This window comes from Indicator indicator, chromosome 22, assembly GCF_027791375.1.
Source record: "Indicator indicator isolate 239-I01 chromosome 22, UM_Iind_1.1, whole genome shotgun sequence".
NCBI classification, from domain to species: Eukaryota; Metazoa; Chordata; class Aves; order Piciformes; family Indicatoridae; genus Indicator; species Indicator indicator.
This window is the reverse complement of record NC_072031.1, coordinates 6,667,231-6,687,243: the sequence shown is the minus strand read 5'-3', so window position 1 is coordinate 6,687,243 and position 20,013 is coordinate 6,667,231. Positions and strand designations below refer to the sequence as shown.

The 20,013-nt window shown below is 46.2% G+C and overlaps 1 protein-coding gene across 1 annotated transcript in view; it reads right to left on the bottom strand.

Moving 5' to 3' along the window:
• ADCY9 (adenylate cyclase 9) overlaps positions 1-20,013 on the bottom strand; it is a 93,144-nt gene that overhangs the window by 19,475 nt on the left and 53,656 nt on the right. The window contains exons 2-6 of the mRNA XM_054391187.1: positions 19,631-19,803; positions 15,168-15,272; positions 10,484-10,701; positions 6,178-6,280; positions 3,435-3,643 (exon numbers count right to left, since the gene is read on the bottom strand). Coding sequence (XP_054247162.1) covers positions 3,435-3,643; positions 6,178-6,280; positions 10,484-10,701; positions 15,168-15,272; positions 19,631-19,803 — 808 coding nt within the window. The remainder of the gene's footprint in view (positions 1-3,434; positions 3,644-6,177; positions 6,281-10,483; positions 10,702-15,167; positions 15,273-19,630; positions 19,804-20,013) is intronic.

Here is a 20,013-nt window from a genome sequence, read left to right as displayed (position 1 = left end):
GATGCCCCATCCCTGGAAGCATTGCAGGTCAGATTGTTTGGGGCTCTGAGCAATCTGTTCCAGTTGCAGATGGCCCTGCTGACTGCAATGGGGTTGGACTAGATGAGCTTTAAATACCAAGCCAGTCTGTAATTCCATGATTCTATGACTGCTCTTTTTTTGGTGTACACCATGAAGCTATTTTGAAGAAGGTGCCATGGGTAAGAGATACTCAGATCTGAGATGATCCTGGTTTGTATGTTGAGTTATTGAAGCGATGCCTCAGATGTGAGATCAGAGTTAAGCCAAAACACATCTCATTAGTAGAGGAAAGATTGTGAATGTGAGTCCATGGTAGCAAGCTCCTGAGAACCAGCTGCTTATAACAGGGGAGTAAATGCAGACAAACGTGCAGACACTTCCCTCCCATCAGAAGATAGGAGCAACACATCTTTCATGTGCACAACAAGGGCTCCAGCAGCAAGGGACATCTGGGGACTTAGGAGCCATCCTGAAGCACTTTTTAAAATTTGCTGACTGTAAAAGAGGCACCCAAGCCAGCTTAGAAAGTAAAACTTGGGCTTTAAGCCAACACGGTCTCATGAAAATACTAGAAATGTTAGCAGCAAAACCAAACAGTGTTAAAAAGAAAACATTAGAAAGCCACTTAAAGTCACCTTGGTGATGGCCCAGGCTCACTACCAGAGAGCAGGGCTCTCAACAACACCATGCTGCAGTGAAACTAAACATCCCCACAGCCACAAACAGCTCAGGAATACAAAACCACCTTGCAAATTCGTGACTAGATAGAGAGAACACTGAAAATAAGAATTTTCCTTCTCCTTAAGAAACCCAGAAACCACCAGGTATAGAACAGACTGAAATAAAACCTTCTGTACCTACCCATAAAAATGTCTAAGCTAAGAGCAATAATTTTTATACACATGCCAAATCAGAGAAGACAAACATGATGCAGCACTGGAAAAACAAGTGGGAACAATAATGAAGGGAAAAATACTAAACTGGAATAAAATTTCACTGGAAAGGTAAACAATCACAAGTTTTCTCCAAATATATCTGGACAGCAGAAACCAGCTCTTTGAGAAAGTGCTGGAAGAGTGGCTCAGAGCTAAACAGATTCATAGAATGGTTTGGTTGGAAAGGACCTTCCAACCCCCATGGCACAGGCAAGGACACTAGACCAGGTTGCTCAAGGCCCCATCCAACCTGGCCTTGAATAGCCCCAGGGAAAGGGTATCCACAGCCTCTCTGGACAACTTGTTCCAGTGTCTCACCACCCTCACTACAAAGAATTTCTTCCTAACGTAGATTTTATACTGCTTGATGTGACCAAAGAACTGTCCAGGCACATTAAACTGACCAAAAAAACCCTCCCTCATTTAAGGCAAGGTGCAGAAGCTGCTCTGCAAAGGGGGAAACACATTTCTGGTGCAAGAGAGAAGACAGTTAAAAATCAACCACACTCAGTGAGAAATCTTTTCCTTAAAAGCATTTCCCCTCTTGCTAACTGCTCTCTCTCTGCTCCCAAATGCCAGCTTTCAGGTGAAGGTGCCTGCACACATTTACTGGCACACTGAGTTACAAGCTTCCTTCAGAGACTCAAGTCCTAATTTAGTGGTTTTTACTCTGACCCTGCAAAGCCAAACCAAGAGTGCAAACTGCAATCTCCTGTTTCTTTAGAAACTGCAGTAGAATTGCTCCTGACTTGTAACTGCAAAACCATTTTAACTTACACACACCTGAGAGAGGGCCATGGAGTGACAGGGTGGGGGCTAATGGCTTCAGGCTAGAAACTGATTCTCTCACTCTGGTGCAACCCCACCTGCAGTGCTGTGTCCAGCTGTGGAGCCCCCAACACAAGAAGGACAGGGAACTAGTACTGTGGGTCCAGAGGAGGCCACAAAGATGATCAGAGGGCTGGAGCACCTCTCCTATGAAAACAGGCTGAGGTTTTCAGTCTGGAGAAAAGAAATCTCTAAGAAACCTTATTGAAGCCTTCCAGTATTTGAAGGAAGCTACAGGAGAGTTGGGGAAGGACTTATTGCAAAGATATGGAGGGACAGGATGAGGGGTAATGACTTCAAATGGGAAGAAGCTCATCTGAGATTAGACATTAGGAGGAAATTCTTCCCCGTGACGGTGGTGAGGCACTGGAACAGGCTGCCCAGCGAAGCTGTGGAGGTTCCAAACCTGGAAGCATTCAAAGCCAGGCTGGATGGAGCCTTGAGCAACCTGGTCTAGGAGGAGATGTCCCTGCCTATGGCAGGGGGGGTTGGAACTAGATGATCTTTAAGGTCCCTTCCAACCCAAACCAATTTATGAGTCTATGATTTGCAGAACTACAAGCAAGGACACACACTTCCACACACCACCGTTAGAACACGCTCGTGTCAGAAGGAAACACAGTGAGAATGGGGGATGAGAGGGGCAGGGTAAACTTCCTCTTGCAAGCACAAACAACTTATTATTAGGCCTGTCATCTGGGTTACTAACAGGTTACATGTGGTATCTGTGCAACTGAGACAACACCCCCAGGAGAGTGTGAGTGTCAGGGAATGGAGGGACAACTGCTGTGCTTGAAGGTGTTAGCAATGCTGCTGTGCCCAGGGGAAACCCCACAGGGAACACTCACTGAGCAGTTACAAATGCCAGGGTCAGGCCCCCAGGTGCCCTAGAACTGCAGAACAGGCCTCCTCTGGGTGTCTGGGTACAGGTCAGGAGTGAGAATTCACTATGAAATATCAAAAGTCTGCATCTGCAGCCAAGCCTCACCTGTGAGGGCACAGGAGAGGTTGAGTTGCAGGGACTCATTTAGGGATTCAGGGACTGGGGATACCTCACTGCTGAGGTAGTGTGGGGGACAAAGTAGTTTCCCTTCCCTTCTCAAGCAGCAGCTGAGTGTCACACAGCACAGGACTTGGGGGAAATGACGAACTCCAGTGGTGTGTCAAACAACACAAACTATTAGAATAATGAACCCATGAGACTTGAAACAGATAATTGAGAGAACCAGTGCTGGACAGATGTGATGTGACTTCTGCAGCCAGGCTGGTTTGGTATTTTTTGAGACAAGGCCTGCTCTGTGCAGTTCTGACCCCAGAATGTTGTGCCTTTATCTAGGTATTTAAAGGCAGATAAGTTTTATGTTTGAATTCCCTTACTCTGGTGACTCTGTGAGGAGAGAAGGTCTTCAGTTGTGTGTGGCATCCCCAGGAACAACAGGCAGGGGCAGGAGTGGCATGCAGATTCTGCTTCCTTAAGTGGCCTCTCTTTGCACAAGATCTGCCACGAGCCTTCTTGGCTTCACTAACTGTTCTCCAAGTATTACAGACTGCCCAAGGGAGCTCCTGGGATGCTGTCAAGCAGAACACTCCCGAGCCAGCCACCACTTCAGTTCCCACTGCTACTTCAAGACGTTCTTAGGCTGTATTTACCTGATGGAGATGACAAGGGACAGCACCTCTAGCAGGATGGCAATGATGAACACCACGACTGCTGCAGGTGGTGGAGGGGATGCAACCATCCCATGCTTCAGGAAACAGGTGATAGAGAGGATGAGGAAGACTGTGGTGGAGAGGAACACATCCAGGAGTGAGCTGAAGGTAGCACTGGCAAATGTCTTCACAGGAGCATTCCTTATAACCTGTGTGGAATACAGGGAAGGGATGAAAATGATTAAATGCTGGTTTGCTGATTCAACTGTACCACAAAGAGCAGCTCACAAACAAAGAGTTGGGGCTGTTTGGCCTGGAGAAGAGAAGGTTCCAAGGAAGCCTTCCAATACCTGAAGGGGGCTGTGAGAAAGCTGGGAAGGGACTTTTTACAAGTGCTTGTAGTGCCAGGATGAGGGAACGGATTGAAGCTTGAGGAGGGTAGATCTAGACTGGAGATTAGGAAGAAATTCTTTACAGTGAATGTGAGGAGACACTTGAACAGGTTGCCCAGGGAGGTCATGGATGCCCCTTCCCTGGAGGTGTCCACAGCCAGGTTGGATGAGGCCTTGAGCAACCCTGGGCTAGTGGAAGGTGTCCCTGCCCATGGCAGGGGGTTGGAACTAGACAATCTTTAAAGTTCCTTCCAAACCATTCTATGGATCTCTGAACACAGAACTATTTGCCACTTCATGAATCCAACAAAGACCAGAAGAGGTGGTACAATGGCTATCACAGCTCCCTGAGAGTAACTCTGTGTTGTAAAAAGCCAGTGGCAGAGCCAGCCCCTGGCCTGGGGTGATTTTACAGAATGTTATGATACAGAAATAAAACATATGAAAATATTTCCTGGCCTATTATATGCAAAGAAACATTAAACCCAGAGTTACTAACAGATAAAGCTATCATAAGTTCTCAGAATCCTTTCTTCAAGGATTTTCACTTAAAATGCTGATTGATTTTACATTTTTTTTTTTTTTAAGAAAACCCTCCAAACACCACTCCACAGAAACAGTGAGTTGCCTGTGGCAGAGTTCATATCTCTCTCTCAGAGCAGATTAAAAGCAGTGATCAGGACACTATGTAATCTAAATTGATCAAAGCTCTGGACATCCAGTTCTGTTCTCCCTCACTACACATTCCTGTCCCATCATGTCCTGGCCCCAGTGCTGGTGCAGCTGTGCTGTGTGCTGCTTTGGCCAGTTCAGCCAAAAACTAGAGGATGAGCTCCACATCCTTACTTAGATGAGCCCAGTCTTCTGAGTGTTTGATCTGCTCAAGGGACCACAAGAAGGAAGTTCCAAGGACAAACACGAAGTGTGTTACCCATATCCCCAGTACTACACTTTTGTGCTCTGGTTTCATTTGGATATGTCTTCTGCTCCTCAGAACACTGCCTGCACTCAGTACTGGGCAATGAGCTTGTTCCTCATTCGTACCTCTCTGCAAATGAACAGATTCAGTCAGCACAGTGCCAAAACTACCTTTGCATCTGAGCTGTGACAGGATCCTGTCAGTCCAGACAAAGTCACATCAATTGAATGAAGGAGAGCAGCAGTGTCCACAGCAGTGCCCATGGTGCCTTCCTTTCCTCACAAGAGGTAGCTCAGAGAGCTCTTGGGGAGCAGCACTGCCTGCAGAGCACTCACACTGCAGGCACTACAGAACTGGAGGCGAGCTCAGTGCTGCTGGAAGTCACTTTCAGCAGCATTTCACTGCAGGGCAATCGAAGAACCAGCAGTACTGACAAATCATTTCACTCTCCCAAGAGAAGATTTCTGTTGTTGCTGTTCTTTTGGACCACTACTGTGCTAATAGTAAGGCTTCAACAGGTTTTGTCCCAGTGCTGCACAGTGAAGATTCCCATTGCAAGATTCCAAACACAAGAAGGACATGGACCTGCTGGAGTGGGTCCAGGGGAGGCCACGTAGATGATCAGAGGGGTGGAGCACCTCTCCTACAAGGACAAGCTGAGAGAGTTGGGGCTGTTCAGCCTGGAGGAGAGAAGGCTCCAGGGAGCCCTTATAGTGGCATTTCAATATCTCCAGTTTACAGGATGGCTGGGGAGGGACTGTTTAAAAGAGCCCATGGGGACTGGACATGGGGCAATGGTTTGAAACTAGAGCAGGGTAAAACTTAGACATTAGAAGGAAGCTGTTTAATGTGAGGGTGGCAAAACAGTGCAGGCACCAAGTTCTTCCCAATTTATTGTCTGTCCCTTCCCATTCCACAGTGTTGTGAACTGCCTGTTTCTGAACACAGCACCCTGACAGAAGTCAGGGCATTTGAGCTCAGAGCAGGTTTGAGTTCCACAGGGACAAACCATGAGGCTGTGAAGACAGAAACAAGAACCAAATTCAAAGTTTTCATTCTCAGAGCTGGGGTATTTGATGAGAAAGCAACTAGTGTTCAGTCCTTTTCTGTCACCTTAGCATAGTTCTCTGGCCTATCTAAAGCCTTCAAATATGAAGTTGAAAACAGAGAGAAGGTAGATGAGAAGCAATTAGTGTATCTTTGTGGACTGTGAAAATGTATTTCCAGCCTAAACTCTGGACTAGACTGAAGACATGGCCCGAAGCAGGAAAACTGAAAGGAGACTGTTCTCAGGGGCAGCAATGCCAAGCAGTAAACCACATGGTGACATTTCGTGAATCTTGTCATCAGCTGCAAAGAAATGTGTTAAAAACAACACCTGACAGTTGCTTAGACAGATCACAGAAGGAAATCAGTGCCAGGAGAAACACACCTCTTCCTGATAGCTTGTCCTGTAGGCCATCTCCAAATCTTGATCCAAGAAGTTCAGGCTCAGCTTGTTAATGGGTGGTTTGAAGAAGTAGTCTTTCATGAGGCTAAATAGAAAAGATGACACAACACCAGTTTACTCAGCTGTAACTCCTCCAGAGCCCCCATGCTGTGCTTTCAGTATCTAGGGATGCTGGTGCTTGGCTTTGAAGCTCCTGGAGCTTTTCATCACTTTCTCTCTCACAGAGGCATCACCTTACCCACATCACTGCTCAGACAGGAAATAATTGACAAAAAAACAGAGTAAACTTTCATACTTTCAAAGAGGCTAACAAGTCCTTCCAGAAACAGAACAGCCATAAGCACAGCTGACTACAGATAACTGCACTAGAAGCCAGCAAGCAGTAAAGGTTAATTGGTGCTACAGAGGCACAACCTCAGGGGATGTGTGGCTGTGGGGTAGTGGTGTCTGAGGTGGGATTCGATCACTCACCGCAAGCCAAGGATGGCAAAGGTGATAAACTGTTAGAAAAAACCCTGTTGTCCATTTTAGAAAACAGCCCTTTCTTGTGATTTCACAGGCACTGAAATAACTCAGCAACTCAGATGGGAATGTTCCCTTTACAGCCCAGGCTGCAGAGAAATGGAACCTGAGCAGATGGGTAGCTTACATTTGCTTCTGAAACAGAGGACCTGACATCACCAGAATCATCAACAAAGGCCTTGAAAAATAATGAAACTAGCTCACAGAATCCCAGCATGGTAGAAGGAACCTCTGGAGATCATCCAATCCAACCCCCCTGCTCAAGCAGGGGCACCCACAGCCTGCCCAGGATCACAATGGCAATGGGGGGTTTGGAAGCTCTCCAGAGGAGACTCCACAACCTTTCTGGGCAGCTTGCTCCAGGGCTCCAGCACCCTCACACCAAAAAACTTTCTCCTCCTGCTCAGGTGGAACCTCCTGGTTCCAGTTTGTGCCCATTGCCCCTTATCCTGTCACTGGGCACCACTGATAAGAGCCTGGTCCATCCTCTTGATCCCCAGCCTTCATCTCTTGCTGAGCATTCAGCAGATCGCCTCTCAGGCTGCCCTTCTCCAGGCTCAACAGCTCCAGGGTTCTCAGCCTTTCCTCACTAGGTCTAACAAACCAGGAGACAACATCTACCAGGGGGATTTATACCTACTTCACCTTCTTTTCCAGGGTCAGGTGCAGAAAAAATAACATAAGAGGCTTCAGTCATGGCAAAGTTGTTTCTATTCTCCATCCTCAAACAAAAATAGAACAGTTTTTGAGTGTTCCTTTAGGTGTAAGAGGTTTATGAAAGAAATTTTCTAATGACATCTAAGGCACTTGATCTGCAAATGTTTTCTTTCTCAAGTAGGTGCCAAAGAGCTTCAAGGACTCAACTTACACAAAAAGCCTTGGGCCCAATGCTCTGAGAGTAAGGTCACATCTGCTTCTGCCATTTCCTGCTGGGACAGCCTGTCAACCTGTCTTCTGTGCAGTCCTCAGAACACACACTCAGTATGAACCTCCTTCCATTTGCAAGCAACCAATTCCACTCTTTATTTACAGGGAACTCTCTCTAGGATTTCCCTGTCTCTCTTGAACTGGGGAGCCCAGAACTGGATCTATTATTTCAGATGTGGCCTCACTAGGGCAGAGTAGAGGGGGAGGAGAACCTCCCTTGACCTGCTTGCCACACTCTTCTGAATGCAGCCCAGGTCCAGGTGAAGTCTCAGCATGCAAAGAGATCAGTGGCCACTCATGAAGCCCTCAGCCACGCATCTCAACTCTAGAGAGGGGCTGGCGCTGGGCAGATTCCACCAGTGTCCAACATTTCCTCCAGGCTATCCCCAGGCAGCTTCCTAGGGCAGTGCACAGGCTCCTGAATCCTCTTAAGGATAGGTTTAACTCTTCCCAGCAGCACAGAGCCTGCAGGATTGAATTTATGGACCTCATCACCATTTCTGGGCTAGGTATTTCCTGTTGACAGGAATTTATAACACAGACCAGATCACCCCAGTGCTCAGGGAAGCTCAAACCCACAGCAGCCAAACTCTTCTAACACTCCAAGTGAGGTTTCATGTAAGATGACCAAAGGAAAGGTTGGATTTCACCCTTCTCCCTGAGAAAACTCAGATTTCCCTTTCAAACATCATCATGGATGCTGGATTTGTCAACACCAATGTATTGTGTTTTACAAGAGGGGAACAAGAATGGTTTTGAAATGACTTACTACATACAACTTTAGATTGAGAAATGTTAAAGAGTAAAGGAAAACAGTAGGGCTTAAAGGATTTTTGCATAGATCTAATTCATCAGAAGATTATTTTGGGAAAGTTATGTTTACATGAACTGAACTCAGCAGAGAAGTTTCCCTGGCAACAGAAAATGGCCCACTTAATATGGTAATGATGATATTTAATTGAGACCAAAAAACCACAATATATAGGCTTTGACTGCTGTCAAACCATGGTCCTACCTCTTCCTTTTTCTGAATCAGAAAGAATGATCCATTTTGTGAGTGGAGGAGGAAAGCACCAGGAACAGAAGAGCTTCAGCCAGGATTCTTCAGCAGACCAATAGCATAAATTAGTCTACTTTTGGAACTTCAAATGAGCTGCATGCTAGTTACATTATCAACAAAAATCAAGTTTGTCCTTGCTGATTGCTGCCAATATTTGGACCTTTCCAATCCATCTAGCTTCTGCTATTTGAAAATACCACCTAAACACCTATCCTTAGTCACCAAGAATTGACAATGCAGAGGAAAAACACAAAGGGAGCCTAAATTCTAACTGAAGTTGGCCACAGGAGAAAGGAATTCTGAAAAAAGAACCTGCAGAAGAGATTGGAGAGGGACTGGTGTCCCTCCCTCTCACTTCTCCCTGACTTAGCCATGTTTTCAGTTGACACTGTCCCTGTCTCAAGCAGCCTGGAGTCTACAGGAGCACACAGTTTCAAGGATATTTAGATAAAATAGCCCTGAGTGGAAGCAGTGAAGGAAATCTAACAGCCATCAACAACAACCACAACGCCCAATTATCTATTGACTTGCTCCACTCAAGTCACTGTCATAGTAAGGGAGATGTGAGGGTGTGTTCACAAGAATCACACACTACTGAATTATGGAAAACAGATTTTCTTTTGTCCAAGTTAAGGTTTTTTGGGGTCTGAAATAGAGAGATAAGCTAACTTTAGAAAATGCTGTCAGTAGGTTGTAGCTCCATGAGAATTCACTATGAATTCTGCTTCCAAGCCCAGTTTGCTAGGTATCAGTGAGTCACACAATGTTATCAGATGGGTTTTTGTTGGACAAAAACGTGAGTCCTGTGGTTTGGATTTTGTGTTACACTTTCAATGGCAGAGGAAGGTCCAGACTCTGTGCATTAAGAGGACTTTTGAATATAAAGATAAAAGTGCAACACCGTGACAGCATCCTAGGCTGAATCAAAAGCAGTGTGGCCAGCAGCTGGAGAGAGGTGATTCTGCCACTTTGCTCTGGCAAGACCTCACCTGGAGTAATGTGCCCATCTCTGGAGCCCTCAATACAGGAGGGACATGGACCTGATGGAGCAGGTCCAGAGGAGGACCACAAAAATTATGAGGGGCCTGGAACACCTCTGCTATGAGGACAGGCTGAGGGAGCTGGGGTTGTTCAGCCTGGGGAAGAGAAGGCTCTGGGGAGACCTAATAGCAGCCTGCCAGTACCTCAAAGGGGCTACAAGAAGGCTGCAAAGGGACTCTTTGCAAAGGCCTGTAGTGACAGGACAAGGGGCAGTGGTTTGAAATGAGAGAAGAGCAGATTTAGATTGGATGTTAGGAACAAGTTCTGCACCATCAGGGTGGTAGAAGATGGGAACAGGTTGCCCAGGGATGTAGTTGAGTCCCCATGCCTGGAAATATTCAAGGTCACACTTGACAAGGCTCTGAGCAACCTGATCTAGTGGAGGATGTCCCTGCTAACTGCAGGGGAGTTGGACTGGATGACCTTTGGAGGTCCTTTCCAACCCAAACCATTCTATGATTTAGACATATTTTCCTTTGTGAAGACTCAGCTGAAGAATGCCTTCTAACCACAGAAATGATAAAAGCCTGACTTTACAGATTCCTGCAGGGAATGTTTTTGACCTCGAGTTCCTACTGTAGATTAAGCAGAACACAGACTAAGATCAGAAAACACATGACATGTATTAAGAATAATTATTGACATGAGACAAAAAGCACACATATAAAGAGTAAAGATATAGGAGCCCTGCTCCTGCCTTATGGCCTTTACACCATCTTACACTGTACAGCCCCTTACCTGTCTTCTTTAATCACATCCACAAAGTGAGCATCTGTCTTCTCTCTGATGTTTTTGAACCTCAAAGGAAGCAGAGCTGATTGATCCAGACTCACTCCTCCCCATCTTCCTTTCTCTTGCAACATTTCATACAGTGAGGTCTGACTATTGCTGAGTTTTTCTTCTTGTGGTGGACTCAGAAGTCCATTTTGAGTCTTCGGACTATGTCCTCCTGGAGCCTGAAGGACAGAAAGCAAAACACACACAGAGAATGTCAACAGTTGAGAAATCAACAGAAGAGATTTCATGGAGCAGAGGCTGAAAGAAATTGTTCCCTCAACACACTGAACTTTCACCTGCTCTCATCACAGAATTCACTCCACTTGCCATAGAATCCTCCACATCTTCTGGAAGACCTGGCTATTTTTAGGTGTCACTTCTTTACCTTTCTATGTACCAAAATTCCAAGGAGCAACAAAAAAAAGTACATTTTCCCATGACCAACAACAAGCCCAAATTTCATTCATTTCTCTTAAGGTCAAGATTCCACCAAAAAGCTTTTCAAATATCTAACCTGTGCTATCTTTGCACAGATAATGAGAGGATCACTCCAGCAGCCCTTGCTGACCATTATGGCCCTATTGCTATTGCAGCCAGAGCTTCCTCCTTTCTCCTTCTGGTGGGAACAGCCCTTTTTTACATTTCATCATCCCACAAACAATTTCTTTGGCAAATGAAACCATGTTTTCTTCACTAAGACATGCTTCTTCCTTTTGGTTTTCTTTTTGCCTTTGTGTTAATGAAAACTGCATTCCAAAATATTGACACCAGCTCAGGTCCACAGAATTATCCATTCCGCTTTGGTTCGCTGCAGAACACAAATTACTTTTAAGGCCAAATTATTCTATTTTCATGGATCCTGAAGTTCCTCCTTTCACATTTGGTTTGGCCTAGACTAATATGTACTGAAGCTATTGGGGGGAAAAAATTAAGACAGCTAAGCATGGTTAGAATGAAAATGAGCTGCAGTTAGTCAGGATCATTTTCAAAAGCAAACATGTACCAAACTTGGCAGATCTCGATGCTTGTCTCCCCCTTCATGTCTTACCATTTATCACGTATCATTTATCCTCATGCTGAAGCCCACTCATGACAGAAGTTCCTTCATTCCTGCCTGTGCAGCAGTGACAAGCTCCTCCAGAAGACTATTATTGGATGCCACCACAGTGACCATAAATAAGTACCATAAATATCATCACCACCCCAACTATACACTGAAATATGTTACCTACAGTGTAAATTAACTTCAAGTTCTTAACTTTAACTAAGTTAAGAAATATCTGGTTTCTGGCTGCTCATGCAAAATTAAGTCAACTTCCTTGTGCATCTACATCCTGTAAAGCATAGAAGGCACAGGAAGGTGGTGAGAGACTGTCCCAGGTTGCCCAGAAAGGTGTTGGATGTCCCATCCCTGGAACCAAAGCAGGTCAAATTGTCTGGGGCTCTGAGCAACCTGCTCTAGTTGCAGATGTCCCTGCTGACTGCAGGGTAATTGGATTAGGTGACCTTTAAAGGTCCCTTCCAACCCAAACCAAGTCCATGGTATTGTGAATATAGGCAGGTAATGAAAGGTGCAGCCACAATCACTGAAGGTACAAGACTAATGAAGTAGCAGGACAACACCACCTTGAGCAGGGAAGAGCTAGAAAGCGCTTGGGCTTGGTTCCTTATCACTGCCAAGACCTCAAGAGCTGAAGTCATAACAAGGTGTGTTGGAATGGTTCCCTGGAGCTACAGGAAAAGCAGGAGGGAGATGGGCTGTGCTTCCCTTTCCTCCTGCCCATCAGGGACGCAGAATTCCCACCCTGCAGGCTGCCCCTATGGAGGTGGGAGCCCCTGCAGCCACGTGCTGGGAGCCAGGAGATGAAAGGATTCCCAGCTGAGTCCCTTCTACCACTCACAACAGTTGTTTTGGCAGCTTGCAGGTGTTCACAGCACAGGGACAGCAGCTGACAGAGTAAAATAGGAAATTCAGTAGTTACCTTGGTGTGCTGCCAATGTTTTGCTAAAGGACATAATCAACAGAAGAGAAAGGTAATTTCAGCAGCACATCTCTCAGCAGAAGCAGACCAAAATGCTTTGGACTGGAGAAGGGCACTCTGCTGGTAAGCCAGAGGCACAGGGCATCTCACATAAAAGGTCACCTGTTTCTGTTCTGATAGAAAGCATCCAGCAGCTGCAGAGCAAGGCCTCCTGCAGCCCTAACAGGCTCTCCAGCCCTCCCAGAGGGCACGTGGCTAGGGAGCACAAGATGCACTGCAGTGCCAGGGCAACCTCTCTGGTTTTGGGATGAGGAGTCCTAACAAAAGCAACCCAAAGAAAACTGTCCAACAGGGTTCTAGAAATGAAAGGTCTTCTTTTTTAGTTTGTTTCTTTTTGGTTTAGGCTCAGAGAACTTTCCAGAGCAACTTGAGGCCTGAAAGAAAAAATTATGGTCAGAGTTATCACGTTTGGGTTGGTTGTTTTTTTTCTGGCACAGGATCTTTCTCCTTTTCCTCACCCTGCAGTAGATGTCCTTACTTGAAAAGCAGTGAGATGAAACATTAGAGCTATGAGCAGCTCAAATGACAGCTACAGACTCCTGTGCACTGTTTGCTTTCCCTGTCTGCTCTTCAAGTTCATCTGCAGCAAAAATTTCAGCTCTTTCAGAGAAGGTCAGCATAGACTTCTCTTGGCCTTTTTCTTTAGCTCCTTGGCAGAGGCTCAAATCGCTATGAAAATTCTTCCCTCCAGTCAGCTCAAGGTTTTCCTGTGCTGTCTCCACTCAGTTAATCTTAACAGGAGGGGATTAGGGTGTGAAACTGCTTGTGTTTAAGGAGAAAATCCCTATTGAGGAAATGTTGATAGCTCCAATGTTCCTGTGGGTTCTGATGGCAACAGGCAGTACAAGGTTTTGTGAGCACTCAGAGGTTTGATGTGTCATGTATGTGACAGTTTCATCAAGAGACACGAAGGCTCCAGAGGCTTTTGGGACCCATGAAGGTCCAAGGACATATTTAATATCATTAACATTCCCTAAATGGGGACATAAACACTGCAGGGCCAGGCACAGTGACTTGGCATGGCAAGGGAACAGGCTCCGGAGATGAGTAGAGGGAGCTTATGACTCTTCTGCCCAAGAAAGCTGAGACTGCAACCAAGACTTTGGAAATCAAATGCCTGAGCAACTATGTGCATTAGGTTATTCTTGAGGCTTTCAGTTATGCAGGCATCCCAGTTACTGGAGAGCCACTGAACTGCTCCAGGTTTTGACTTAGCAATAAGTAAAGCAAATGAAAGATGTGATTTGTCTGCAATAGTATGTTTCTCCCACTGAAACAGGCATTTTACTCAGCACTGTCCAGACCTCTCCTAAGCAAGGCTGGATGATTTGCTGGTTCACACACGTGAAGCTAATACAGCTGCAGCAGGAAGAAACTTCAAGGTTAATCCTGATGAAGAGAATACCTGACCCTCACAAGTTGGTACCCAAGGAATAGCTCCATTTGCAGTCACTTCCTGGAGGTCTGGTCTGGCACATGGCCAGAGCAACCTGGGGAAGCATCAGCTCATACATACCATCTTGGCAGCCTGGGCACAGTTCCCATGGTGTTTTCTGTCTCAAAGATGATCTGCTGCTTTGAGGCCAGTACCTGCTGGCCAGCCTGCTCTATCTCCCTCAGGGCTGGAGAGATTATCTTATTTTTCTCTTAGGCTGTTTCCTAGGAACCCTAGAACAGAACGTGGTTTCCTCTGTCACCTACCACTGCAGCCCAGTGAGGCAACCCCTGCTTCCAAGCTTTCCATTGAGGCATTTGAGACAATGGGTCAAACAAAGAGAGCACAGGGCCAAACACAGATTAATGGAGTAGCTCACGAACAGAACAAGCGGCAGCAGGTCTGTCAGTTAGCTCTATATGTGAGAAGAGCTGCAACGAAGAACAAGAAGCTATCTCTGAGCATGCTGAGAAAGTAACTCTCCCCAAAACACTTATTTGAGAACACAACCATCAAGTGGTGAGCACTAGTATCTAGTCTGCATGTAGGCAGGAGCTTAACAGTCAGGAAGGAGCAAGAGGTGACAGGCAGAGCAGAGAGGCTGGGAAGGCCACCAGCAGGATGACAAATAGGCAAGGTCTGGTCCTGTGGAGGAAGTGGGTGGCTGCAGTGAGAATAGCTAAGCAACAGGCAAGGAAAGCAATGGTGGGAGCAGCATGCTGAATATGTAGGATGTTGGTCAGAAAAAGGGAGGAAAGTGACTTAAAGGCTGTGGATTTCAGCTGTGTGGATGGGCATGGACCACTTTCAGAGCTACAGTGAAAAAGACATCAACAAGACATGGGTGTCACTTGCAGTTGGGTGACACACAGCCAGCTGGTGTAGGAGATGGAAATGGTTGTGCCTTTTTGGTTGGGTACTTTCAGCATAATTTGAAGAGTCCAAATTTTAGGCTCTTCTCAGTGTCAAACTGGGCCTATACCATAACTAATAACATTGAAAATTTGTGAGGGGTGGGAGGGCCTCAATTAAATTTGCAAACACAACTGCTCCGTATCAGTCCTGCTGCTTAAGACCTTGCAGAAGGAAAGAGCAATGCCAAAAGGAGGAAGCTAACGGAAGCAGAGAAATAAGGAAAAAGAAGGGAAGTGACAAATATTTCAGTTACCTTTGTACTGTTTTTATGCTCATCCTGACAACCATTTTGGATAGCTCCTTCCTCTATGCTGACATCGCAGTGGGGAGCAAGGGTGGTACTACATGAAGGGCAAGGCTGCAAGGAGACAAAAAGATTTTAGCCAGGAATGTTCTGGTGTCCTCGTTGTATTATGCAATTTATAATTTGGTCCACTTGTATACTTGTGGTGTGGTTAAAAGATAAACAAAGCTACAGAATGAGAGGCAGGGAGTAAAATCTGACGGGAACAGAATGCACCATTTCAAAAATAAATCACAGATTTTCTGTTTACCAAAGCTAAATCTAATCCAGGGAAGCTTTACTAGTGTAAGCTCACAGATATACTGTCAGCACTGCACAACAGCAACAGGCCTCCCCAAGAAGGACAAAATACTCTTTATTGAGAGGAATGCAATTTGCTTGCTTAAAAACTGCCTGCAAAAGGAGCTGAATGGCTTCACGAAGAAAGAACTAGCACAAAACGCAGACAAAAAAGTCAAAATAAGCACAGAATACCATGATGTATTATGAACAGTACAGGGAAATGGAAAGCAACAAATCTGAAACTACTCAAAGGAAATTAATTTCCAGAGACAGGACTCTAAGGCAGTTCGGTGGAGCTCAGGCTGCTGTGCAGCATTGAAGCCAAACACCCAACAAATATCAAAGGAGAGAAGGAAAGCAAAGTGATCAGACTTGGAATCATTGCAGGTTATGCAGTTTGGAAACAATCTAAAATGTCACACAACAGCTTTTAAAACAACCTAGTTCCTTAGAGTTCAGTTTTTAGAGCTGAAATTCTATTTCTTTGGGGGAATTAGACCCCTGACTTGCAAGTTCTTCACACTTTTCTCCAGTCCTGGCAATGCACAGGCAGGACCCTGCACGGCAAGGACCCTGTGTCTGATCCCCGCTGGCAATCCCTCTGCTCTGGAGGTGGTTTACTGGTATCAGGCTTGCCAGAAGTCTACTAAAGGTTACAGAGACACCAGTCATGAGGAACAGCACACTAAATGCAGCACACTATGCACTAAATGGTGGTAAGTGATCTACTAAGCAGCAGCATCAATTTTCCAATAAGTAACTTGAGTCTTTTGTCCCAAACTCAACACCTCATGTCCATTTCATTTGTTTGTTCTGGACTCAGAAGGGATTCCTTCAGTCTGTCATTCTCCTGGTCCAAAACCACAACTTCTTCTTCCAGGTTCTCTCTCAATTTCAGAAAGCAGTGGTGGAGGTCTTTCAGAACTGATTTTGCACCCAAAGCCCCTTTTCCACCTCTGGTGTCACACCTGCAGCATGTTTCATTTTGAGGTGGCTACAGCATGGCTCCTTCTCCAGAGACTTTCCAGACCTGTCTGGATGTGTTCCTGCTAGATTATATGGTCCTGCTCTGGCAGTGGGGTTGGACTCAAAGATCTACAGAGGTCCCTTCCAACCCCTAACATCCTGTGATTTCTCCCAGCTCATTCTTCCCATGACAGCTGATGCACTTGATCACCCAGCAGAGCCTCTCAAAGGCTCCAGGTGGGGTCTCAGGAGAGCAGAGAGGCAGAATCACCTCAGCTGAAGAATGTGCAAGACCACCTCACACCAGAAGACAAAAACCTCACAAAAGAAGCCTGATGCTTGGAGAAAAGGCCCAAGTCCATCTAATGACCCCAGCTTCTGAAGGCACCACCATTAACCCCATTCTCTGTTGCAGACATTGACACAGGCTTCTTGCCTGTGTGACCTCAGCTCGATGAATAATGCATGAGTGTGCTTTCAGCAAACACCAAGACAAACAGAAGCACTTTCTGCTTTCATACCAGGAGATGATTAAAGCATTTCAACAACAGCTGATGATTCCCTGTCAGGTAAGGGGGTCTATAAAACCTGATTGGAAAATAAAGTGATACCAAACCCACTTGAGCAGGTGACAGAGTTCTCATTCAAATTCTAGCTGCTGTTGTAGAGTCACTCCCAGATTTCAGCCTCTGTCTTCAACATTTCAATTACCCACATGGATTTTCTTGATATCTATACTGCAACAAGGTTTGCAATTAAATGAACTGCAGATAGACTGGAGGAGAGGGGGAAACACAACTCCTTCCATGAATCCATTCCTGTTGCACCCTCCTTCCTGACTTTCCTTGCCAGATCTTGTCTGCTGGAACATCCGTTCGAAGCCCAAAACGAAGTCATCCTTTGCATCCAACATGGCCACTTTTTCCCATGAAAACAAAAATATTTCAGCCTACCTGTAATTTTGCCCCACCTACTTCAGACTCCTGCAGAGCTGGAGTCATCTTCTCCTACACTGACACTGTTTAAAGCTTTGTATTTAAAACAGTCGCCGTGTAAGTCATGATTCTTTGGCAAATTCTTCTCTCCAGTCCTTACCAGCAGGCATTGAAAAACCCAAAAACATGTGAAAAAGAGACCCACTCCTTTTCAGAGCTGTTCAGGATTTGTGACTGAATTGTGCAGCTGCTCTTTGAGAGAATTTTTTAACACACAGAGATAGAGATGTATATTTTTTTAAACACTGTAAGACCTACTTGAGCATGGTTGGCAAATTAGCATTCCCTGAAAGCCTGACACAGCCTGCTTGGTCCACAGCAACTCAGCAGAGAGAGCACTGATCTACATCTACACCCCACAGCACATTGGGGTGACTTGTTCAGTATCTTCATCAGTGACCTGGATGAAGGAACAGTGTGCTCTCAGACAGTTTGCTGATGATACAGAACTGGGAGGGGTGGCTGACACCCCCTCAGGCTGTGCTGCCAGCTGCCCAAAGCTGGCAGGAGGGGAACCTGCTGCTCTGGCAGGGGGGTTGAACTATATGATCTTTCAAGGTCCCTTCCAGCCCTTAACATTCTGTGATTCTGTGAACCTCATGAAGTTCAACAAGGCCAAGTATAGGGTCCTGCACCTGAGGAGGAGCACCCACCTGCACCAGTACAGGTGAGGGATGACCTGCTGGAAACCAGCTCTGTGGAAAAGGTCCTGGGAGTGTAGATAGACAACAAGTTACCCATGAGCCAGAAATGTGCCCTCATGGCCAAAAAGGCCAATGGTCTCCTAGAGTGCATGAGAAACAGCATGGCCAGTAGGTCAAGGGAGGTTCTACTCTCCATCAGTTCTGACACAGGGAGGCCACATCTGGGCTTTCCAGTTCAAGAGAGACAGGGAAATACTAGAGAGAGTCCAGCAAAGATTACAAAGATGCTGAGGAGCCTGGAGCATCTCTGTGAGGAGCAAAGGCTGAGAGCCCTGAGGCTGTTGAGCCTGGAGAAGAGCAGCCTGAGAGGGGATCTTTTCAGTGTTGATAGGGCCAGACTCTTTTCAGAGGTATCCAGTGACAGGACAAGGGGTAATCAGCACAAACCGAAACCTAGAAGGTTCCATTTGAAGAGGAGAAGAAGCTTGTTTGGTGTGAGGATGCTGGAGCCCTGGAGCAGCCTGCCCAGAGAGGTTGTGGAGTCTCCTTCTCTGGAGAGATTCCAAAGCCACCTGGACATTGTGATCCTGGGCAGGCTGCCGTGGGTGCCCCTGCTTGAGCAGGAGGAGTTGGGTGATCTCCAGAGGTCCCTTCCAACCACACCATACTGGGATTCTGTGATTCTGGAACACCTGTACCTGGCCATCCTGTGAGAAGTGACTCTGCCCTGCTGCATCTAGAGTGGCAGAACACATCTGTAAGTGCTCAGGTTCCTCACTATGCTGCAGGCATCCTGACCCGGCCTGTAGCATGTATTCTGTGGGTGCTTACCAGACCGCAGTGAAAGCTGAGTCTGGGCTCATCCACAACTCACTCCAGCGTCACTGTATTTGGGGCAGGAGTATTTTCAGAGTGTTGTGAGGACTATTTTCAGAGAGTTGTGCTTAGGAAAACACCAGCCAGACCTGCAGTGCTCATGGGCATGAACAAACCAGGTACCTCTAAGCATAAACTCGATGCAGCACCTTTAGCACAACAGTAGAAAGGGTATCCAAGGTGGCTGAAATGAAGCTGGCATTTGTCCTAGATGCTCTTTGGAAGCAGATTCTTTTAGCTTCTCCTTCACTTATTCAGACAGCTATGTTTGTCCTTCTGCACTGTGCAGAGCATTATTCAGCATTTCAACAGTAATTAAAGCCCAGCCAGCATGGTACCAGAGCAGAAAGTTGGGGACCAGGCAGAAGCAAGTCATCAGGGCCAGCAGCACATCTCCCCATTGCATGCTGGCTGTTCAGGAAGAGTGGTGTGTCTACACCCACCCTGCTGCAGAGCAAGGCACACTTAGCTTGCACTGCTTTAGATCACACGTGCCACAGCTGGTCCTGAACAACAGCTTGCATTTTGGACTTGGAGTATTTTAACAGGGAGCACCACAACTTAACACATAACAAATGTTTGAGGCCACACCTGAAATAGTGGGTCCAGCTTGGGATCTTTGCTGCTTGGCTTTGAAAGAAGAGCTCACCTTAGGTTTGTCTGTGTGCTTGAGAGCCTTCGTGGACTCACTGGCTTTCTCGGCTGACAAAGCTCCTTGTGTCCTGGCTCCACCTCCAGATTCCAAGCCAGGAAGCAATGCTTGTGAACAGCTGCAGTGGGGCTCCTTCACCTTCTGGCCAGAGATCAGGTAGGTCTTCAGACCTAGAGGAAACAAGAAAGCAACAGTCAGAATGGCTGAAAGGCAGTAACAATACTGCTTTGGCCTTCTCAGACACGAAACAGTAAGTATCAAAACACTATCAAGGCTTGGAAATACAGCAGAGTGGCTGGGAACAATCACCAGGATACAAAGATGCTTTGTGTAACATGATGGCAATCAGGGTTGCCCAACATCTGCCATCCCAGACACAA